The sequence below is a fragment of the Pinus tabuliformis genome, chromosome 6, assembly GCF_031772625.1.
Source record: "Pinus tabuliformis cultivar Carrire ecotype Pingquan chromosome 6, CPIR1, whole genome shotgun sequence".
NCBI lineage: Eukaryota > Viridiplantae > Streptophyta > Pinopsida > Pinales > Pinaceae > Pinus > Pinus tabuliformis.
In genome coordinates, this window is record NC_142292.1 from 87,865,069 (window position 1) to 87,881,123 (window position 16,055).

Below are 16,055 nucleotides of genomic sequence, written 5' to 3' on the forward strand. Positions count from 1 at the left end.
GTTCTGAACAGAACAGTGATCTTATCCTAGCGAGCTATGTAGAGTACTCAAAAAGAAACATGTCCCACTGAAATCACTCCAGTTCCCACAACACTTGGAGGCCAATTTCAGAAAGATAAGCATTGACATCGAAATCTTGGCATTTTATAAATGAATATAAGTGGAGCGACCTGATTTGAAATAGAGATTATAAGGCTGACCTTGCAAAGGTGACTTCAGGCAACCTAAACTTGTTTTAAAATGATGATGGACAGCGTTAAACATGAGGAGCTAACCTTAGTCTGTTTCAACAAGGATTTGGGAGCCGACCACAGTTTGTTTCAACAGGGAATTAGAAGCCGACATACTATGTTAATTTTGATTGGAGGGTGACCTGAGACCTTAAATTGACTCATTTGGAAGACCCATTTGCAAAGGTTCTCTCATTGAAAGCCTTTGGCATTATACCCAGCAAATGACTCGATGTCATGCTGGACAAGCTAGCCTTTTGAAGGGCATTAAATGCTAGACACTGCATGTTTTGGGGTTGTGTCACTTGGAAATAAATGAACAATTGTTTCGGCATCTACATATCCACATGTGGTGAAGATAGAGTTGCTATATGCTGATTGGTTGATGTGGCCGCTCTATTGATGAGCCCTTGTCATCACCTTGTGGGAATTCTTACCTTGAAAGCCCACTTTTCCACACTTAGAGATTGTACTTGCTGAATCTTTGGAGGATAAGGAACTTTTGAAGGGCCTTTGGAGGTTGGATGCTGCACGAAAACCCCTCTATCCCCCTCATTTACGGAGATGGGTCATGTTTGAGGGCCCATGCCCCTTAGATTTTGTACATGTCGCTTAAAATGCCCAAATTTTGTGTAATTTAGATTATTTAATTATTGAAGAGGGTCTTTTGTCCCTCCATAGGCTAGATTGGAGACTCTTAGCCTAAGAAATTAATATTTTAATGTAAGGGAAGTTGAGCACCTCCTCTATGAAATAGAGGTACACTTCCTCTCATTTTCTTATGGTTGGATTGGAGGATAAATCCCTAAGCAAGTCTGAAACTTTTAACATTTTCTCTTGTTTCTTAATTTTGGTTATGGATGGATGAGTTGAGCAACTTCTTGAGGAGTTTGTGTTGATGTGGATGTTTCTCTCTTCTTGACGGATATTTGGTAGATTTGGATGAGGAAGGCCTTGTTGATGTGAATAGACCTTTTTTCATGGATGATTATTGGTGAATTTTGATGGATGCATGATAAATTGAGTAAGCTATCTTTCTTTACCTTGTTTAAGTTGGTGGATAAGAGTTATTAACTATTCACTATAATTTTGCCGGTATTTTTATCTCATTATCTTACTTGGGCAAGATTTTCATCGAGTTATTTTGAGATGACCCAAGTGAAGTTCACTCTATTTATCCTTGAAAATTGAAAGGCGCCTAGACCAAGCCTCTTAGATACACGAGTTAGTCTGCCCTACTCCTTGAAGCTAAATCTGCCTCAAGCCTCTTTGAACTTCTCATCAAGATCTTTTGAGGTGACCTAAGCTAAGCGCTAAGCTCATTCCTTTATCCCACCCTTGACGATTGAAGGATGCCTAGGTGAAACCACTAGGGCACAGAAGTTAGTCTACTCTAGTCTTTACACCTAAACCCATTCCATTTCTCCCCAGTTGTGTTGCTCCTTGACACCACATGCCCCCAAACCCCAAAATCTTCTTCCTTTCATCGCCCTTTTTCCTTGTAAATCATTTAAACTATGTTGTTGGGGACCTTCCTTTTGAACTCAAACCTGGAAACTACCAAAAAGAACCCACGCAATCCTATCCACCTTTAAACCCTAATGGTTTAATCCTTTGATTGGTGGTATCTGAAGGAAAAGCCTTAGGGGGGCTTTTGACTTGGCTTGACCGAGCCATTATATCCCTAATGTTTGAGGTGGAGGAGAGCTGGCCAGAAGTGAGAAGATAGTTGGTGAGGTGACAGTTGGCCCCTCAATCCTGCACTTGACCTTTTGGACAAGTGTGAAATTTTGCTGTAACAAGCCCTAAGTGACTAAGTGACATAATAGTGACATGTGTGTCGTCATAGTGAACTAATGTATTAAATGAATACGCACAGTTAAAAAATGCAGTAGATAAGGATTTTCTTTCATATATGCATCCAGTGATTTGACCACTTTGTTGTTAGACCAAAAGCTCATGTATAAGCTTACAAGTTTTTGTGTATGTCATTTGCATATATCCTCTTAGGGAACAGTGTCATAGACAAGGTAACCTGAAAACTATCTGAATCCTGTTATTAAGGTAACAATATTGGCAACTAGCATGTTCCCACGGAAGTCTTCTCAAGCATATTAAAGTTCCTTTTGCAAGAGAATAGCACCAATAATACAAAAAGGATTAAACTAAAGAATTATCCCAAACTAACAGAGTGGAAGCAAAGCAGAAGCATCCAGATGGCCAGGATGCTCTTCAGAAGTGAAGAAACTGGTGAAAAAACAAGGCACGTGCTTGGAATGCGTGATAAATAGGACCAAGTTGGCAAAGCCATGTAGCTAAAATTTTGCATTCCATGGCAGAGACAAACTAATTCCTAATTACCACCATGTGCAATCAATATAGAGCTAACTTAATGTGCTATCCCCATGGGAATGTCACTGTAACCTATAACAATACAGACCTTGTTTAAAAGTAGAATGGAAGCCGAAGAAGCAGATGAAGTTGAAACAAATACCTTCCTATTGCATAGTATATTCAATAAGAATAATTGGTAACCAGCATGGCAAAAGCAAAGCATTGTGAATAAAGCCCTTGCAAAAAGTATTGCAGAATATTTTAATAGAGAACATCCACAGACAAAGCAATGTGAATAAAGCCTTTGCCATACATTGCAAAATATTGAAGAGAATATACACGTGTAGAAAGAAAAAATTCATCAGCATAATACTGCAAATTTATCTTTACATATCAAATTACATGTAACTGACTTATACTGCATATTTTGCATGCAGTGTAGTAGTTCATACCCAACTAGCCATCAACCATAACATATGACAGTTGTAAACTACAGCCCATGATGACTGTTGGACACTACAATTATCCATAATTACAAGCCATGACAACTAGAGAGTTGGAACATGGCTTGAGGTGAATAGAGAAACGTATGGCTCCAATAAGTTTCATTTCGAAGATAATAGAGGAATATAAGAGTAGAAATTTGCCTCAAAACCATATATATATCAATAGGAAACACAGGTGCCGAAGCAGAAAAACTGTAGACAAAGTTGACCATGAAAATCCTTCTTGTCTTTTAACATCTGGATGTTATGTTCACCTTGAAACATGCAAAAAGAATCTGTTCATTCCACATTGCATCTTCTTCCACATTTGTTCAGGATGTAATCAAAGAGTCAAAATTTCCCCTCAAAAAGACTGGATTGTAACATTTGATGCTTCAACCTGAACTACCACCTTGCATTGCCTTAGAAGCATACTAATACAGAGGCGATCCACTGCCTCTTAATAAGCATCCAGTATAATTCATAAAACAGGTGCATACTACAGGTACAGCTGAGATAAATGTACACTTTGTCCATATTTATTTGCTTGGATCCAAGATTGGTGCACAGGTAGCTGATAAGTAATCTCCTCTACACCGAGTTCTATTCTCCTCAGCCACTTGATGTTAATCCACAGTTTCCAGATTTTGGTGAATTGCCTACTGCTTCCTTTATCCTGCTAAAGACAAGCTTCAGTGGTATGCAAGTAACCAAGGGTGCTTCTGCCAGTTTTAATCCACCATTAACATACTTAGATTCATGTTCAACAGCTATAGAAGACAATGTCCTCGTCTTTTTTGATGACAGACCACCCCGTTTCATTAACTTCTTGGATGATTTCTTGTCAACTGAAGGGAGTCGCCTGTGAAGGGGATGTTTCCTAGTGTATCGGATTTTATCATGAGGGTCTGAATAACCTGCCTTTATAACTGACTGTCTATTTTGACTTCCTAAATGTTCAGATGAATTACAATTCCCATTGCCCTTGCTCGAGGGACAACATCGCGGCACACGCTGCATGTCAGTTCTCCTTGCAGTTCGCCATGGTGGCTGAACTACATTTTTCCCTACCTCATCTGCATTGCAAGTTTGATAATTGACAAATGAATCATTCATTAAATCATGTGAAAGATAAGCATCACAATAACCATATTCTACAGTCTCAATTGTGACAGGATGTCCCACAATCGCTTTCCCATTTAATCTGCTCATGAGAGAAAGTAAAGGCACATGCTCTCCCTGGTAAGTAGTTTGTACATCAACTGGTACATCAAATAACACAGACTCATTTAAATCCTCTGCTGCCAGCATCCCAAGCTTATTAGGGATTCGTTTTCCATCAGAAACTCTAAATTGAGTTACTCCAGTAGACAGTGGCTCATCAATCATCACCCCTGAAGATGTCCCAGAATCCAGACCATCTGTAAACATGGTCTGCTGCCACAGCCCTGAAGCATCTATCTGGCACAACCAATTATTTCTCAATAATTTCTCATGTGTGAATGAAGGCTCCAGTTTGGTACTTTTATCCTCTAATGGAGACATGGCTTGAGAGTTATCATTTGAAAAGGACCCACCAGTCCTTTCCAAACTATAGTGATCAATTTCTGCTAAACAGTGCATATCTTGTACCTCAGCCTCGGTTGTTGGTGCTGAATTTCCTGTTCTGGGATGTTTTCCATCATTAGAAATCAGCATGTTACTCTGTCTACAACCATCTTGGAGAAAGCCATCTCGAAAGAAACAACGGTTTAATTCTTGCTCATATTTTTCAGATGACACAGGTTCATCATAGCTGCTTCCAATAATTTTCTTAGTTCTAAGCTCCTTCCTTGAATGAGCCTTATCTTCCAGTGGCATTAAATACATAGATGCAGTGCAGGTATCGCCTGTCTCAACCATACTCCTGGCGTTTGAGCTTTCACTGTGCTTCTTATTTAGAGATCTTGCATTTCGCTTGCCTTTTGACTGCCATTTAGAAACACGTTGATCAGTGACACCCATGCTTTGCTCAACAGAATCAGATTGACGTAATAAACTGGAAAAGCCAGTCTCATCAAGTCCCTCCTTGCTCACCAAACTCAGTTGGCCTTCAACTGCTCGACCAGGATGCCTGCCAACCATACCAGTTCGGAACCTTTTTGATGTTGAGCTTGAAAGTACTGGAGTAAAATCTGGAAGTACAATAAATCAATATATCAGTAAGCAGCAGCACATTTCTGTTATAAGGAAAACAATGCCTTCAAAATTCATTGTATTCAAACTTTGATTGTAGTAAAAAAGATGTCATGACTTTCACATACATTGCAAATATTAGAAACATTTAATATGGAAGAATATAATCCCTTGGAAAATGGTAAGTATTAATTACATCAAATTCCGAGCAATGATCTGTCATTCTCATAATATTAATAAGAAGCAGAACATTTCTGTTGTACACCTTACAGCAAACAATGCCTTCAAAATTAATTTTATTCAAACTTTGGTTGCAGTCAAAAAGGTCATTTTCAAATACATTGCAAATATTTGAAATATATAACATGGAAGAATACAATCCCTTGGAAAATGCTTAAGTAATGATTACATCAAAGTTACCCACAGGGCGTAGAACAGTCAGTGAATGGATGCACTGTTAAGGCACTCTTTGCATAATGGTCACCAGTTTGAAACCCCATGAGTGTCCCACCTGCCAACCCTCAACTAGATGTTTTAGTGGTAGTGGTGGGAATCAACCCTGTGTCACGCAAGTATGAGACCCACCTATTTGCTGATTCCTCTAGTCACAAAAAAAATGAGTACATCAAATTCAGAGAAATGATGGCACTATTCTCATATATGCTAGATTTAAATTGTAGCTTCCATTCTAAACCATGGTTACAAAAAAATGCGTAGACAGTAAAGGTGATTTTTCAAAATGTTTTGCCAAGTACGAAGATTCTCACAAGTTATCTTGGATCAACTCCAGATGATTTCTAGGTAGGATCGACCACAGGCTGATTATGAGTATTCTATTTCATGTATAATTTGATCAATCAACTTATAGAAAAGTTGTTTCATATTCCAATATTTTCTTGTTTCATTCACATTCATTGAGTAATCCGGTCTTTGTATGTTAATTTATCTACTGCATGACATGGAAACTAACATTATCATGGAACCAGTATAGTACGATGCACAACTAGCACTCATGAGTTGTTTGAAGTTGCATGATTTGCCTTGTATTCTTCAAGGTTAATTGCATGGGCATCTACAATCCCCTCACTATCTACCATTCGTTCAAACCATTATCCTGTTCTTTCATGTTGGAACCTGGAATCCAAGGTGAAAAGCACGTAAGACTGGAGGAGGGAAAGAAAGAGCAGATGCACAAAAGATGATAGCAGGCTGCGAGGGCACTATCAGAAAAAACAAATGTTAATAAATATCTGTATAAGCTATAGCAAGGAAGCTAGGGTACAGCAGGTGTGGACAATTGCAAACAATTTTTAAAACTTCTGCAAAATTAGGACTTACAAGATATCATACACTTTACATATTATTCTAAATTCTATTAGATGGATACAGATATTTTTACTTATGCTTCAAATGCATGGATGCAGATTTTATGTTCTTATTATTAATATTTTCTTCTCTCCTTTAAGGCATGTGGAATTAAAAATTAGGATGGTCGATGTTCAACCATCACAGTCACCAAGGGGAGGTGCAACTTGGCCATTGGAAAGTCATCAAATCTCAAGTTGCATGGATTCCTATACATCAGGCTACATCGAGATTTTCCCAAGGCCCTGAAGATCTCTAATCAATCATTCACAGTTAATGCAGTGTCGAACATTCCAGTACTAGTAATGCATGATCTCAAACTTCAACAAACCTGTAAGCACCCTTACAAGTTGGAAAAAGAGGAGAAACAATACGTTTCTAGAGTAATTCCTCAAATTGTTAAGTTTTAACTTTTAACAGAAACTATACTGAAAAAGCACTATGAATCCAGAACTTATTTTGGGACTGGGAGGATACTTGAAAATGTGAAAGCTGATTGTGACAATACAACAAAAAGGAAGATTGTCAACACCAACTCCATATCATTTCTATGTGAACATATCAAAAAAGGCCAACCAAGGAGGCGTTTGAGGATGACATATATGGGTTCCTTCCCATGTGAAAGGTCATCTACAAAAGATTGGATGTGATGCATCCTACAACATATGTGATGCAGGAGCATTTGACTTGGAGGGAAAATCTTCAAACTTATTCCAAAAATCCAAAAAAATCTACAGGCAAAGGAGTGGGGTCCTTTAGCCAGCAGTTTCCATGCTTTTCTAGTTTAAGATAGGGATAGAATTAAGAATAAAAACATTCTGTAATAATCGCTTATGGATAAGCGATAATAAGTTTTTATGCGTGATTGCTTTAAATCACTCTATGTAAAAAGCATGCTTTTATTTGGATAAGGACCGAGAGGGCTTATCTATTATTTATAAATGAAATAATGGGATGCTCAGAGTTAGTGGTGCCCAGAAGCATTATCATTGACAAAAACTCTTTCTGTGCATTTGAATGGATGGTCCTCTGTTAAACTGATAATTGTATGCGTGTATTGGTTCAGTTCTTTTCTTCTGAGTTTTATATCAATGATTTGGCTTTGATTTAACGTGACAGTTGAAGCCCTTAACCTGTGTTTCCTTCATATTGACGATTTTGGCTTCTTTATTTGCTATATAGAGTCCGCGGGTAAAACTCTATAATACACAGAGGAGTCGTGAAATTACTTAGCCGGAACAGAGTTCCAGACTTGAAATTTTATTGAACAGGGACTATAACCTCGTCGGGTCTTAAAGCTTTATCGCATCGCTGAGTGGGAGCGGAACAGCGCTGAACCATTGGAACACCGAACTCCGATAGCGCGACACTACCGGAGCCGAAACATTATAGGGATGCTTTAATAATATATCGGGTTCGCGATTATTATCGCATCGCAAGTTTGGAGCGGAGGAGCCTTGCCTTGGGAGCACTGGAGTCGCCGATTGCGACCTCCAATAACATTGTGTTATCGCGTCGGAAGTAGGAGCTTGGAAGGGCCAATATAAAGTGTCGATAGTGTTAATTGCGTTCAAACGCATAGTTTGAAATATAAAGCGCTGATAGGTAATTCTTTAGAATTAACAGTATAGTGATAATAAGGCGCCAATAGTGTATTTTCGTTCCTTTGGAACGAAAGCCTCCGCCTGTGTATCCGATAGTGTTGCTCTGTTCCTTTGGAACGAAAAAGTCGCGACTGTGTTCATTGCATTTTAAATGCATTATCAATTGTTTTAAAGCAACGATAGACTGTCTTTATAATTCCTATGGAATTATAGTTCCGACAGAAGCAAATAAGGCCTGTGAGATGATTTGCCCGATAACAAGGGTTGGGGTGATAAGAGGAAAACCTCATGAGACAGTCGGTCTAATATTTGATGACTGATACAGAAAGAGGAATTCAGCCAGAAATTGAAGAAATAATATCAGGCTTCGGCCGTTTGTCCATATCATCTGCACCCAACCCACCAGTATGTTACATGCTAGTTAGATCCTTTCCTTGTTAAACTAAAAACTAAGAGGCTATGACAACGTTGTATACAATAATTGAGAGAAGGTTAGGCAACCAACGAACGTATCCCAATATAATCAAACAATATGACAGCTAAGACATCTAGACAGCTTGGCCATAATCCAATAACCACTTGAACTGTTGCATTTTTCTATCATAATATTAAGTCAAACATGAAGTGCATCCAGAAATGGCATATAAATGTGAGTTAGCATAGCAAGGAAAAATAGAAGGACCAAGTTGATCATGACTACATGTAAAAACCCTTCTGTTTACTGCTGCTTTCCAAACACAGGCAAACTATTTACATTTTCTGTTTCAACCTTCCCAACATCAACATAAAATAAAATAAAATAAATCTAAGTTTCATGGGGGCTGTAGAACATTTTCAAGTTTCTAACTTATTGTCTATATACGCAATTTCAGGTTATTGTTGCGATACACCATTCCACCACCTTGAATTTCATGTGTGGCCATTGCGATTGTGTGATAGGCCATGTGGGCCTTGCGTTTAATGTACCATATTGTAAATCAATGTTCATCACCTACATATTCCTAGTACGAAGCCCCAAGCTATGTAACAAGGTTGTTGAACTTCAACCTTGAGGTTTGAAATTTGGTGAACCTAAAAAAGTTTTTGAGGTTCGGCAAACCTCATAGCCATTGACCAAGCCCATATCTCAAAACTCATGACCTCATGTCACAACTCCAGTTTGTATTATCCTTGACAGCAATTTTATGTTTATTGATGTTGATCTCTTATTGTTTTATATTATATTTCATTTTAAAGTTACTATATATATATATATATGGAACGTGTATATATATGAACCTAATGGCAAACCTCATCAAAAAATCCGACCTCAATGAAACCTATTCATTGTCAAACCCAAACTCTAATGAAGCCTAATCAATGTCAAACCCGAACTCGAATAAAAACAATGTGACTTAGGCCCCAAGCCAAGGCCCAACTAGTAAATGACTATTAGTATCAGGTTAGCCTTTGCTTTGAACTCTGCTTCATGTTTCATGGGTACCACAAGGTGATGTCACCATGGTACACAATATCTTATGTATAAAATAAATATGTGAAAAGTCAAAAAAAAAAAAAATTGGGAGCAAAAAGGGGCTATGAGTCCAAAAAACAGAGAGGAATGGGGAGTCAATGGGAAAAGTTTCCCTTGCCATGTGTCAACTCAGGAACTCTCCACCCTTTGATAATGTATCATTAATAAATTCACCACCATATTGACCTTGTCTATCCAAGTATTAAACCTTGGGTGTTTAGTTGAGAACACATCTCATGAGATGGAAGGTATACGTTATGAATATAATTTATGTAAAAGTAATAAATATAGATAATAAATAATAATCATAATAATATGTAGTTAAATAATAATTAGTTAAACAAAGAGGTATGTCTTTACAAACATGATTGTTCGTGAAGGGTTACTTCCTGGCTATATATACAGGCCCCTCACTCCTAATTGTATCATCACTCCCATTCATACATTTTAATATATAGTCTTGTATCCTCAATGGAGATCTACATATTCCAAGTCTTTTGAAATATTTAACTTGAAGAACGAACTTTGTTCCTTCCATTTGGTATCAGAGCAATTTGATCCTGGCAGGTGAAAAAGTCATGTGCTACAAGCCAGAAGTGGTTTGAAGAAACAAATTACCACTTGTGCCCCCCTCACTAGAGGTTTGTGAAAAATGGGGTGGGGGTGGCGCAACAAATCCGGACCATTGATTGGTTGATTAATGAGATTGCAATTCAGCTTTGTGTCATCCCTTCCCACTTTTAAAATGCGTGTAGTTTGGTTCATCGCAATTTGATGTGATGTGACTGCCAAACAATGCAACGCGATCCGCCCTCAGAAATACATGGTAGTTAACCCTTCACTATCCACATACTCTTTGATTATTTGTCGATCCTAAAAGGTTAGAGCTTTATAATAAAAATAATACAATTATGCTTTAACCATTCTACAATTTTTTATGTTTCTTAACACACACACACACACATATACATTTGATATTTTGGAAAAACCAAAACTTGAGCTACAACAGGGGGATAGAACCTTGGAAAGAAACAAAGACAAGAAGCATGAAGTCAAAGGGAGCTTATGAAGCACTCCAGGTTATGATCGGTGTGTTGACATCAATGACAAAGGGGGATATTGTTCGATATGTTGTCATTGATGTCAAAGCGAGCGCAGGATATCATAGCAAGTGCAGTATGTCGTTAATGATGTCATCAGTATGTTGGTTGTCATATATGAGATGATGTCATCAGTATGTTGGATTTTTTGAAGCAACAAATCAGTGAGTTTACCTTGGAGACCCTCGCCATTGGATTCTCCTCATCATGCCAATTTTGTTGATATATGGAGCATATCGTGGGCCTTCATGGTTTTAGAGATATGCTTGGTCAAAGTCCAAGTCCCTTGATGTGGTCAAAACCCCATAGCATGGATTATGTGGCATTCAAGTTATAAAGTTGCTGTAAGAAAACCCCATTAGTGTTATGATGTGGAAATCTAGTATTGGCTAGTTATGGAACATTTCATGTGGAGGATATGTTATTATTGTTGAGGATAAATTGAGATTATCTTGGAACTTGGGAGAAAAACTTAACATTCGAATGGTCCCAAAGTAGGTTGGATGTTGGCTCCAAACACATTCGATTCAAAATTCAAATGAATTTGTTTCCCTCCAATATTCATTCTCAAAATTCACCTCCAAAATTTTATATAAAGGCTCCTCATCTCCATCTTAAGTGTATGAATCGATAGGAAAACAAATCAAGTGATCTTTGATGTGCTTTCGGTTCTATGGAATATTGATGGGAGGTCTGTTTGAAGACTTGATTTCTTTTTAAGGGTCTCATTTGGGGTTAATCACAAGGGTTTTGGGTTGTCAATTTCCCATGGATTTGTCGTTGGCACAAGGGGTTCACCTTGATTTTTTTTGTAGATGGTTTAGTGTGGTTCTGAAGCAGTTAAAGGTTTTTGCTCCATACAAGATTATGGGCACAATCATGACAATTCATACATTTTTGATGATATATTTCCATATCTATTTTTCAATGCTCCATTCACCTTCACCTATCCTTGAACTTTGAAAGTGGTATAGCTCTTTGTTGACTTGCATTGGCTTTGAAGGTGACCTATGCGGGATTCCAACGATGATCTGAAGAATTTTGTGTGAATGGGCGACAATGGTGTACATTGATCCTTCCAAAAGTAAAGAAGATCATTAGAATTCTGAATTTTTGAGTTCTTGAAGACATGGATACTATTGCGCATACCTCTAGAATTTTTTTGCTCGAGCTTGTGTACTGGTGGAACGTTCCTATGAGCTGAAGCACTGGCAACCACTGTGTACATTGTCTAATGCATGTGCACAGAATGTGTAGACCAGACAAATGAATGTGGAGATCAATTGTGCAAGTTTGAATTACTCAAGGTTATTTAAGTTTGGATATGCAAAGCCTATATACTTTTGTACCTACATCATCGATTATAGTTTGGAACGATATCCTGTATCATTGAGTTTTTCATTGCAATTATTACAAAGCTTGGTGTTGATGGTGCTGGTCCTGCCAACATTCAGGTGATCTCCCCAATATGAAGTCCCAACTAAACCTCACCCCATTTGGAGTACGAGTCCCAACAGTGGGGTGTTAATGATATGCCTTGGTTGCGAATACGCATAGAGTGGTGCATAGTGTCTTTGGTGAGAACAAGTGTATGACCCTGCGGAAGGTCAAGTGTGATGCATTAAGGTTCCAACACACAAAGGGAAAAGGAAGTGAGCCCCTTAGAAGCCTATAATAGTACGCAGCTTGAAAGGAACACACGAGCATAATGACATCACAAGATAATATGCAGAATAGTCCACAAGTTAATAGTGACAAATTAATACAACACACATTCAACAAGATTCATACAAATGCAAATGAAATAGTTCATAAGCATAAGCGTAAGTTAAATAACATACATTGCAAATACAACAAGAATAGTCCTACTATATTCACAACATATGCATGAAAGCGTGCTGACTCTGAGATTTTATTAAAGTGAAAGTTCCAATCATACATACACCATTGACGAACCACTAGCCCCAATAGTGGAACGTGAAGTCAATAACACCTGCTCCTCCAAAGAAGTATACTCCCTCTATGCTACAAAGAAGCCAAGGCTCTCACAAAACTCCCAAGCTCTTTCTAAGCCTAAGCCTAGCCAAAAGCTTGGCTCCCAAAAGCCCTTTACATGAGTTATGAGGTCCTATTTACAACAAGAGGGGGTGACTCTTTGACGAACCTCATGACTCTTCACAAAATAACTCATTACAATTACATCATGACTCTTCACATTCCAATATTGACACTTGGAATTCCACTTACAAATTAATTACAAATAATATTACAATTTACACTTGTACCCATATGAGACAAAATAGGGTAGAGACAACTTGACAGCCTAACAAGACAAAACACTATGATGCTTGAGTTTGGGGAAACTCTAGCTCAACAACTTCCACTTGATGTTTGTCGGTCATGTAGCAGTGCCAAGCTTGGTACTGTGCGATGACATCCCCAAACTGTGTGATGGTGTCTGGCTGGAAGCAGACTCTAGCCTCCATGGCATCTGGGTACAATGATTTGGAACCAGTTTCTACTTCCTTCTGAAGCATGATCAACATTGTCCGCACTTGGACAAGGCCACCAATGTAGTTATGCATGTTCTGTCTATTCACCTCCAAGTCCTCCTTGGTGGCAATTTGTCTCAGCTGCTCCAAGTATTCCTCTATCTCCTTCCTAACCTGGTTCCTGGGTTTGGCTTCAATGAGTGAGCCAATTGATGGGATCTTATGGGTCTTCACCAAGAAATCCAGACTGTTGTATATTCGTGCATATGAGGCCTGAATGTTGCCAATGAATGAGGCGAGCTGCTTGTTGTTCTGGATCAACATCCGCACTCTTGCTTTCTCCAGCTCTGCCTGTGGCTTCATTTTCTTACCCAAGTCAAGCGATGCCCCTTTATATCGCATTGTCCATTCATGCACAACAATGATTGCAGCTTGCACATTTCTAAGAGTTTTGAAAAAGTCCTTACACTGCTACTGCAAGCCAAGCACACGGACAACTACCTTATGCACGATAACAAGCTCCTCATAGAGATCCCACATGGTCTCTCCAAGTGCCAATACTTCATTAAGTATCGTTGCTTTCATTTCCTCCAAATGGACCTATGTGGAAGCTGCGTTCTAAGTTGCTGTGTGGAGTTGTTCAACCTCTTGCCTGACAACGTGCAAATTCTTTGCCAATTGCTTATTCTCGGCCACCAGACACCGAGTGTTTGACTTGGATGCACCTGCGAAGGCCAAGTTGGCTGAGTCAATGGCTTCAAGATCTCTCCTGTTGTTGGCCACAATTACACTCTCTCATAAAAGTAGGAGATGCGAGATCATCTGGAAAATGCTCCTTATGCATTTGTACAATCCTCTTCTGGAGTTCATTGTACGACAGATTGTATGTATCCATAACCGGATCGTCGTCAAGAGGAACAACTTCCCCCTCCTCACCTGGAGCTGACTCTGCTGCTGGAGGTGGTGGAGACTGAATAGTGACCTGTTGTGTGCTAGGCATTAGGTCGACATCTTGATTCTGCAACTCCAGTTCCACCTCTGCATCATTGATCTCTATCAAATTTCAATCTGTTGAGCAAGCTCCTGATCCTGCATCTGTTCACCCTCCTTTGCCGGTTGTTGGTTTTGTTCTTGCTCTTCAACCTGTTTTTGCGTTGTTTCTCCTGCGGTTGCACGTTGCCTTTCTTCTTCTTCCTGCTTCTGCTTCTCTTCCTCCAATCTCCTTCGCTGCTCTTCTCTCCTCCTTCGTTATGCTCTTTGTGTCCTATGTTTCCTCGTTGCCTCGATTGCTAAAGCCACTTTCATAATAGTTGGATCTGCTTTCATCTTGCGGCTTCTTTCTCCCCCTAGACTGTGAGCAACATTTTTCTTTCCTTTATCCTAATGGGGTTGCTCCCTTTTGCTGGCACTGCTTCTGGAGTTGCTGCCTTCTATGGAGTGACTTGTCAAGTTCCTGCAAAACTAACCAGATCACGGGCCTTGGAGGCATTATAGCAGTTCTTCCATGGATCCTCCTCCTACTAATGAAATTTCCCGCTAAGCCACTGAAAGTGAATCCTCACATAGTGGTTCCTGCAAATACTACAGGAATCGTACGGATTAAAGTCTCGAGTACCGAATGTAAACTTCTCTATCGCCTTTCCTTCAATATCTGCGATTTTCAGGTTCTTTATCTCGTACAATCCTATTTGCATAGGAAGAGTTAGCCAAGGTGCTTTCTTCTTCCTGTGCAAAGCAGATGATAACCCTGTGGCAAGAGGATATGACACTCCTTGCATGACGAGCTTGTCGGTGGGATACCTTGGCAAAATATGCAACGATGACTTATCTCTGCCAAAAACTCTAAGGAAGATGCCATCCGGTGAGGTAAACCAATCTGTAATCTCTAATACTGCCTCCATTGCCATAGGCCACATGCAGGGTGGTTCTTCCTCAAATACGCAAGATGAGGAAGTGGTCAATTAGCTTCTGCATAACCCCTCGATGGCTCTAATCCGAGATCAGCTTGCAGTGGATGTGCACAACAGGATCTCGAGGTGACCAAGCCCAGTTCATACTAAGGAATGCGTTATGTGCACAGATTGCATCCAGTAAATATGCAGACATATAGAATCTCACTTTCCTGCCCTTGGGAGGATTCAGGGCATTACCTACATGGATCCTTAACTGTTGAGCCAACAAATCTGACTAGTTGAGTGGCTTCCCATTGTTCCTATTCAGAAGGACTGCCCACCCTTCCGGAAAGGTCTCTGTGTTCTGCTGACCATGGATTCTACAAGCTAAGATGATCAACATCTGATAGGCCCTCCTGAGAGACCTTGTCTTATATGTGTTGGTGGGTGTCTGTCGAAACTTTGATGGCTCCTTCACCCAACTCTTAACAACATCCCTCATGACCACATAGTTGTTGGTGGCATAGAAGAGTGAATCCATGCGTGTTTCTGGCTCAGCGAAATGGTAAATACATCGATAATCCACTGCCAGAAAAGTAGCAAGCCTTCATCCACTAGAACTACTCAAAGTCATGGTATTCACATCAATATGTGAGACAATCCAGCTGATGACATCATCACATGGGAAGGCTCGATATCTACTTGCAACCATGTGTAGCCCTGATCTCTAGACATTAATGTATACCTGTCAGTGCTCTAGATCTGTTGCGAAGTCTTTCGCTGAAAAAGCTTCATTTACTTTTTGCCATGTAAGATCCGAGTCCTTTTCTACATACAATTGAGTGTCTGAGTATACTGGCATTTG

General features: G+C 39.4%; 1 protein-coding gene across 4 annotated transcripts in view; it reads right to left on the reverse strand.

Moving 5' to 3' along the window:
- Positions 1-2,908: 2,908 nt before the first annotated feature.
- Positions 2,909-16,055, reverse strand: part of LOC149257392 (uncharacterized protein At1g51745-like) — a 75,147-nt gene continuing 62,000 nt past the window's right edge. For all 4 annotated transcript variants that reach the window (XM_089414238.1, XM_089414235.1, XM_089414243.1 and 1 more), the window contains one exon: positions 2,909-5,223. In XM_089414238.1, the coding sequence (XP_089270364.1) occupies positions 3,662-5,223 (1,562 nt within the window). In that variant the 3' untranslated portion in view covers positions 2,909-3,661. The remainder of the gene's footprint in view (positions 5,224-16,055) is intronic.